Source organism: Mizuhopecten yessoensis, unplaced genomic scaffold (assembly GCF_002113885.1).
Source record: "Mizuhopecten yessoensis strain PY_sf001 unplaced genomic scaffold, ASM211388v2 scaffold7441, whole genome shotgun sequence".
NCBI lineage: Eukaryota > Metazoa > Mollusca > Bivalvia > Pectinida > Pectinidae > Mizuhopecten > Mizuhopecten yessoensis.
Window position 1 is genome coordinate 607,515 of NW_018407049.1, and position 8,583 is coordinate 616,097.

Consider the following 8,583-nt stretch of genomic DNA (forward strand, 5'->3'; position numbering starts at 1 on the left):
GTGTCAGCATACAGACAGACACCTTGATTTCAATGACAAACTCCTCTCAACATACAGATGGACACCCTGATTTCAATGACAAACTCCTATCAACATACAGACAGACACCTTGATTTCAATGACAAACCCCTCTCAACATACAGATNCCTCTCAACATACAGATGGACACCCTGATTTCAATGACAAACTCCTGTCAACATACAGATGGACACCATGATTTCAATGACAAACTCGTGTCAACATACAGACAGACACCCTGATTTCAATGACAAACTCCTGTTAACATACAGACGGACACCTTGATTTCAATGTGAGGAACACACTTTAGAGTATAACTGAGGTCAAACCAATATCTACCATACTCTTGAGAGAGACACTGTGCTCTCTCGTCGTTTCGTTGTACTCCATGCGCCCGTTGTCGTTAAGCAATTTGCCAGAGTTCTCCTTAAATAGGTGTGGATTTTCACATTCCTGTAGTCTGCTTAGCTGGCGCTCACTGTAGATAAACATCAGCAAATGAAAACTGTTTCCAATAAAAAAAAATAATAGGATGGGGGGAAATATGATGGCCTGGACTGAAATTTTTCCAAAGAAATCTTTTTACTCATATCTAACAAAAGTGATATTTTAAAGATTGTTTTTTGTCTTCAGATGATTATTTTCAATCATCACACAAAAAACTATCTTACTTTTCTTACAACTGTCACTTTTTGAAACTTGAATATAAGTATGATGTTCAAAATTGTCATAGAAAAACCATCTTCTGAATCAGCTGTTTCAGTTTTTTTTACATTTTTTTTTTACTTTTTTTTTTTTACTTTAATTTCCTTAATGTTATTGTCAGTGTTAATAGTCTTTGGTATTGAAGGAGGTAACTCTAGAAGATTCAAATAGATAGTTGTGAGTGTTTTAATATTATTTCAGATATTTCCTTAAACAAATTTGCAGTTCTTGCACTATGGTACGTAGGTAACAAATAAAATACAGTCCATATCCCCTGTGACCCAAAATGTAAACGATAAAAGATAAAATTCCTCTACTAACAAGTCTGAAGATCTATGACTAAACAACCAGACTATATACCAGAATCTACTTGGCTACAGTAACAGAGGTTTTAATTGTATTATCCTCACCTCAAGAGGACTGCTGTAACCTTTCGGGGATCCATGTATATTTTCAGTTTGTTACCAAGCATGAGCCTCACTTTGGCAGTGAACTTGTTGTTGACCTTCAGAATCTGAGGAGGCTGACATTCCACTATGAAGGCACTGTAAGAACAAAGAACATGTCAAACTGTCTAACAAGGCAGAGTATCACAAGCAATCAATAGTCCTTTACCTCCAGAAAAACTTACAGTAGGAAACATAAAGGAAGGGCTATAACCCTGTTTAAAGTAACTAGGCACATGACATCCAAAGATGTACAACATACAAAGTTCAGTAATTATATAAAAGGTAACATAGTATATGGGTTATACTGTTTATGAGGGTGAAATGTCTCGTCTTTCCATCTTGTTCTCACAGTTATTTTCCCCTTTATACATATACACTTTAATAAAACTGATTTGCAAGCATACTCACAGAATAGCTTATATGTTTTATAGTTCCACAGTCAATAGTTTATATAATATTACAGGTCAGTGAGAATGTTGATGATAGTTCTACAGTTTATAGTTTATATAATATTACAGGTCTACCTTCTGACCAGGCCAGTGAGAATGTTGTTGACAGAACCCCTCAGTCTGCTCACAATGTCCTGTATCCCTTGTGGAACGTCAATCGGAAAATCTTGTCCAAAGGATTCCATTTGGGAAACCTGGTTTCGATTTTTCCATGTCAAGTCTGCTAAGCCTTCAAACCTGTTACATAGGAAATGTGATGTGACTTTCCTGCTTCAATGTCGTCAAATCCTAACCAGTGTTCAAATGCTTTAAATAATTCAAATATCATGATGTATAATAATGATAATAATAATTTGCGGTTCTTATATACTGCTTTATCACAACCTATGTCGTAAGTCGTCTCAAAGTGGTTCACAAATTATTATCCGTGGTTATAGGGCCTTTGCAACCAGCCAATATTTTTTCAACTCCCTGGGGAGCATACAGCCGGTGCTGCCATTTCGGCGCTCACGGCTAACATTCAACAATTCTAGCATTGCCCACAAACTCATTTACAGCTGAGTAGACTGGAACAAGCGTAGTAAAGCATCTTGCTCAAAGTTACAACACAGTGCTGTGACTCGAACCTGCAACCCTCCGGTCGCAAGCCCTGTGTCCTACCACTATAGACTACCATGCCTCCAAATATAGGTAAATACATATGTGTGATCTGAGACCAATGGAGTAACTACTGACGTTAAATGTTGGAACTAGTCAAACAATTGATCAGTTACAAATGTATATTGATAATCTATAACTAACCAGTTTTGTATGGTAGCCAGAGCTCGAGTGTCAAATTCTGCTCCGTTGCCTGCCAACCTTTGTTGCCGATTCCATGACAATACTTCCTGATCCACCAGTTGTTGTAGAACTTCAAGTTCAGAATGTGTCTTCTGGAAATTTTCTGTAAAATCCTGAAGATCAACAATATCATTGGCAATATGATAATTAAGGAATCATCCTAAAATTTAACACCTGTCTGTCTGTCTCTCTTACATTTATACATGTATTTAGTTGGGGAGACTTCATAAACTGTCAACAACATAAATATAAACAGACATTATTTGTGTAGAAGTTAAAAGAAGGGGAACAAAGGTCAAGAGGCCCAAAAGGCTGTACTGCTAACCTTGATCTGTAGCAATTAGGGAAAAATATTCTCATTAAAAGCAATATTCAAAATATTTCTCCATTTTGGGCTCCAGCTACAGGACAACACCATTGTTTCACATATCATTTGATTCACATGTACATTGTGGAAAGGACCAAGGATTTTTTATGGCAAATTTGTTTGGGATTTCTCTGTGTCTATGGTTATGGGGTAGGGATCTCAATCGTTTTGGGGTAGGGATCTCAATCGTTTCGGGGTAGGGATCTCAATCGTTTCGGGGTTGGGATCTCAATCGTTTCCATGTTACGACAAAGGGTTTGGCAGCATATTTGTGTTGGTTCCTTCTTACCCAGCCAGGGTACCATACATGGTTTAAGAATTGGGATCTTAATTATTTTAAGTTATTACCAAAGGAACGTATGTGACCTTAACAGTATAGGTCAAAGTCATTACAAGAGAAAACTTTATTTCACTTTCCAGGTATATACAATGTAGTGGCCAAATAACAAACTTATTAGTTCTTTGAGCTGGAAACAGACTAATTTTTTACTCTTTACATTTGACATTTGACCAGCACTAAATAATAAAACACATTTTAAGAAATGTATTTACACAGCTCGTCTACAATACATATCCAATTGTGTCATGTCTCTAGACCTTTAATTGCCTATTAGATAGTGTTTAACGTTACAACAAAGGACTATGTATGGTTTGGGCTTTTTTTGGCCCCCAAATCCATCAAAATTAAAAATCTGCAATAGAACTTTCAAACGAATGTTTCTTTAATTTTGAATACTTCCCCAGTACTATTATGAAAATATTTATTTGTGTTTTCAATTTTGGCTGCCATGGTAACCAGGTCATATTTGCATAAATGATTGAAATTTGATATTCAGTCAATTTTGACAGGTTTTCACCTAGTTTTTCTCTTAGCTACCATAGAGCGCACTCTTGAACAAACTTTATATTTCTCCCAAAGATGTATTACAGGTGCCTACACATTATTCTTGGATATTAAGTTTGTTCAAGCATGCGCTCTATAGTTTCTAGGAGAAAAACTATGCAAAATATCCCAATATTCACTGAATATTCAAATTTTTCTAATTTATGCAAATTTGAACTTGTTACCATGGCAACAATAATTAGAAATATAAATATTTACATAATAGTGTTTAGGAAGTATTTAGAAATTAAAGAAACAGTCATTTCAAAGTTCATTTAAAGGTTTTGAATTTTGATGCATTTGGGGGCCAAAACAGGCCCAAACCATACATAGTCCTTTGGTTTAAATATACAAGACAAAGATTTGGAATCCTGGTCTACATAACATACCCAGGTGTTACAGCTTTAGACCTTATACTGCATAGGATTATTATGTTTGAAATAATTAACATGTGGGAGACATACAAATATCATTCCAGATATTGTTGAATAAGTGAAATTTCAGGATTTCAACACAATTGTACGTCCTTACCAGTCGTATCTGTACAAGTTGTGACGCCATATCCTTTATGGTATGATTGATATCCTGTGACATTCGAGTTAGATTAGTCCTCTGGTTCATGCATACCATGAGATTTTGCTGGTATATGTCAGAGGCCATACTTCCAGAGGTATTCTGAATATTATGGAGCTGATTCTCAACCTGTTGTGTTTGGACTGTAAAAATAGTTAAAACACTTTTATGTTTAACAAAATAATTAAAAAGCATGTTATCTCCTAATAATTTAATCTTGCTTGTAACAAGCATTTTCATTGGCTTAAAATTTATGTTATCAGCCCATAACATAAAAAATGACGTCGCCGTTTGTAATGTCGCTTTTGATTGGCTGATACAGAAGCACAATAATTTCTAAGAGAAAAGAGTCCATCAATAAATGTGGATTTCCACAGGGATTGTGTATAGTAGATTTAATTATAAGGATTAACTTGAATATATTTTTCATGTTATGGAACTATAACACAAAAAACTGGAGTGTACTCTCATCAAATAAGCTGTTTATGATGAGAGTACACTCCGTTTTTTTGTGTTATAGTTCCATGACATGAAAAATATATTCAAGTTAATCCTTAATACCTCTCAAATAAGAGATCCTAGAGGTATCTTGGAGCCCACTTCATAGTATGTCCATTAGAGCCATAAGGATGAGCCCACTTCACAGATAATATGTCCATTAGAGCCATGAAAGAGGAGCCCACTTCATAAGATGTCCATTAGAGCCATGGAAGATGAGCCCAATTCATAATATGTCCAAAAGAGCCATGAAAGATGGGCCCACTTCATAATATGTACATTATAGCCATGGAAGATGAGCCCAATTCATAATATGTCCAAAAGAGCCATGAAAGATGCGCCCACTTCATAATATGGCCATTAGAGCCATGAGAGATGAGCCCACTTCATAATATGTCCATTTGAGTCATGGAAGATGAGCCCACTTCATAATATGTCCATTTGAGTCATGGAAGATGAGCCTACTTCATAATATGTCCATTAGAGCCATGAAAGATGAGCCTACTTCATAATATGTCCATTAGAGCCATGGAAGATGAGCCTACTTCATAATATGTCCATTAGAGTCATGAAAGATGAGCCCACTTCATAATATGTCCATTAGAGCCATGAAAGATGAGCCCACTTCATAATATGTCCATTAGAGCCATGAAAGATGAGCCCACTTCATAATATGTTCATTAGAGCCATGAAAGATGGATCCTTTTCATTTATTTGTTTTCTTTTCTCATATCTGTTGGATCTATAGACTTGTTAAAAGTAAATGCATCTTGTGGAAACTCTTGATTGAAATTTCATACATCTGGGTTTCTTTCAAATAAGGCCATGGTTTATTTCTTGACAATAAGCGATAACAACCTTGAGCTGTCAAAATCCAAGAAAGCTAACTGGTGGCCATCTTGGTTTTTCATATCAGACTCAATATGAAACATGTGCAGCTGAGGACCATGGGGAAGCTACATATGAAATAATTGAAAAACTTGTAAAGAATTTCATGAAAAATAACATAACAAATTTCGACTATCAAAATCCAAGATGGCTGCATGATGGCCAAAAATGAAACATGAACAATTCAGACCAAATGGAGCTACATGTACACATGAAATTTAAGAAAGATATGTCAAGTACTACTTGGAAAAAAAGCAATAATAATCTTGACCTCTTAAAATTCAAGATGGCTGTCAGCCAGACATCTTGTTTTCTTCATCAGTCTTGAATTGAAATATGCACAACTCAGGATTGAAAGGAAGCTGATGTGAAATTTGAGATAGGACTGTCAAGGTCTTTTTGAGAAATAGTGATAACAAATTTGAGCTCCAAATATGGAAGATGGCTGCCTTGCAGCTATTCTTTTTTCTGGTAACATCAACACGAAACATGCACAACTGTGTACCACTGGGAAACTAAATATGAGAATTCAAGAAAGATCTTTATGAGAAATCTTCCCCAGCAATTGTAACAAGCATTGTATAAAGACGGACGATGGACATACAGTTAGAGGTTTGGTGTCCTTTCTTTAAAACCTGATTTTAAAATTTTCAACTCTGGAAGGACCCTAATCTATCAAAGGATTAGTTCTACGCATATTGATGCCCATTGAAATATGCACAACTATATTCTCTGACCTGATGTTATCAGCTATATACACTGTAACACCAGGTCAGAGAAACTCCTTAAATTGAAATAATTGAAATAATAGGGTTAAACAAGTTATAAACTCCTTAAATGACACCAGAAGTACGCTGACATTAAATATTAGCTTGCTAAAGGTGTACATCCAAATACATTTTTGAGAATTACTTGAAAATTTACAAATATTGTTTGTGTTTGTAATCTTCATCATGACTGTTTTTAATCCTTTTTGTCTACTAGTCAGTGATCTTATGTACCTTAAATCTGGGACTTTTTGTCTACTAGTCAGTGATCTTGTGTACCTTTAATCTGGGACTTTTTGTCTACTAGTCAGTGATCGTATGTACCTTTAATCTGGGACTTTTTGTCTACTATATATGTATAGTCAGTGATCTTGTGTACCTTTAACCTGGAACTTTTTGTCTACTAATCAAAGATCTTATGTACCTTTAAACAGGGACTTTTTGTCTACTAGTCTGAGTGATCTTGTGTACCTTTAATCTGGGACTTTTTGTCTACTAGTCTGAGTGATCTTGTGTACCTTTAATCTGGGACTTTTTGTCTACTAGTCTGAGTGATCTTATGTACCTTTAATAAATGAAATCAGGGACTTTTTGTCTACTATATATATATAGTCAGTGATCTTGTGTACCTTTAATCTGGGACTTTTTGTCTACTAGTCAGTGATCTTATGTACCTTTAATCTGGGACTTTTTGTCTACTAATCAGAGATCTTATGTACTGTTAATCTGGGACATTTTGTCTACTAGTCAGTGATCTTATGTACCTTTAATCTGGGACTTTTTGTCTACTAGTCTGAGTGATCTTATGTACCTTTAATCTGGGACTTTTTGTCCACTTTCAGTGATCTTATGTACCTTTAATCTGGGACTTTTTGTCTACTAGTCTGAGTGATCTTATGTACCTTTAATCTGGGACTTTTTGTCTACTAGTCAGTAATCTTATGTACCTTTAATATAATCTGGGACTTTTTGTCTACTAGTCAGTGATCTTATATACCTTTAATCTGGGACTTTTTGTCTACTAGTCAGTGAGCTTATATACCGTTAATATGGGACTTTTTGTCTACTAGTCAGTGATCTTATGTACCTTTAATCTGGGACTTTTGTCTACTCTCAGTGATCTTATATACCTTTAATCTGGGACTTTTTGTTTACTAGTCAGTGATCTTGTGTACCTTTAATCTGGAACTTTTTGTCTACTAATCAAAGATCTTATGTACCTTTAATCTGGGACTTTTTGTCTACTAATCAGAGATCTTATGTACCTTTAATGTGGGACTTTTTGTCAACTAGTCAGTGATCTTATGTACCTTTAATCTGGGAGTGCTTCTGACGTGTAATTATTAACTGTTTAAACTTTTCATCCAGTGTCTGCAGATAGTTCTGTGTCACCTGAAACATTTGGATTTCCCATTAACTTTATTTTATATGCATTCAATTTACTTTGATACAAAATGACATACACTTTCAGTAATTCTTAGGCTGTATTTATTTTACCTGTAAATTTCCTATACATTGATTGTCTCTAAATATATTGTCTTTGCTCACAATTGTCATTGCCTTGTAATTATTTCTTCTGAATTGCCTACCCTGTCATTTTCTATCACATAATTGCCTCCCTTGTCTACACAGAAATTGTCTACACAGTCATTGTCTACACAGTAATTTCTACACAGTAATTGTCTACACAGTAATTGTCTACCCAGTAATTGTCTACACAGTCATTGTCTACAAGGTAGTTGTCTACACAGTCATTATCTACACAGTAATTTGTCTACACAGTCATTGTCTACACAGTCATTGTCTACACAGTAATTGTCTACACAGTAATTGTCTACACTGTGATTGTCTACACATTAAATTTCTTTCCAGTAATTGTCTATGCTGTAATTGTCTACACAGTAATTGTCTACACAGTAATTGTCTACACAATAACTTTCTATCCAGTAATTGTCTACACAGTAATTATCCACACAGTAATTATCTACCCAGTTATTTTCTGCACTGTAATTTTCTTTCCAGTAATTGTCTACACAGTAAATTGTCTACACAGTAATTGTCTACACAGTAATTGTATACACAGTAATTATCTACCCAGTTATTTTCTGCACTGTAATTTGTTCTTTCCAGTAATTGTCTACACAGT

General features: G+C 35.0%; 1 protein-coding gene across 4 annotated transcripts in view; it reads right to left on the reverse strand.

The window, feature by feature from the left end:
• The window catches only part of LOC110453520 (signal transducer and activator of transcription 5A-like), a 51,082-nt gene that overhangs the window by 34,410 nt on the left and 8,089 nt on the right, over positions 1-8,583 (reverse strand). For all 4 annotated transcript variants that reach the window (XM_021502495.1, XM_021502496.1, XM_021502494.1 and 1 more), the window contains exons 6-11: positions 7,748-7,829; positions 4,243-4,427; positions 2,423-2,574; positions 1,697-1,858; positions 1,134-1,268; positions 358-496 (exon numbers count right to left, since the gene is read on the reverse strand). In XM_021502495.1, the coding sequence (XP_021358170.1) occupies positions 358-496; positions 1,134-1,268; positions 1,697-1,858; positions 2,423-2,574; positions 4,243-4,427; positions 7,748-7,829 (855 nt within the window). The remainder of the gene's footprint in view (positions 1-357; positions 497-1,133; positions 1,269-1,696; positions 1,859-2,422; positions 2,575-4,242; positions 4,428-7,747; positions 7,830-8,583) is intronic.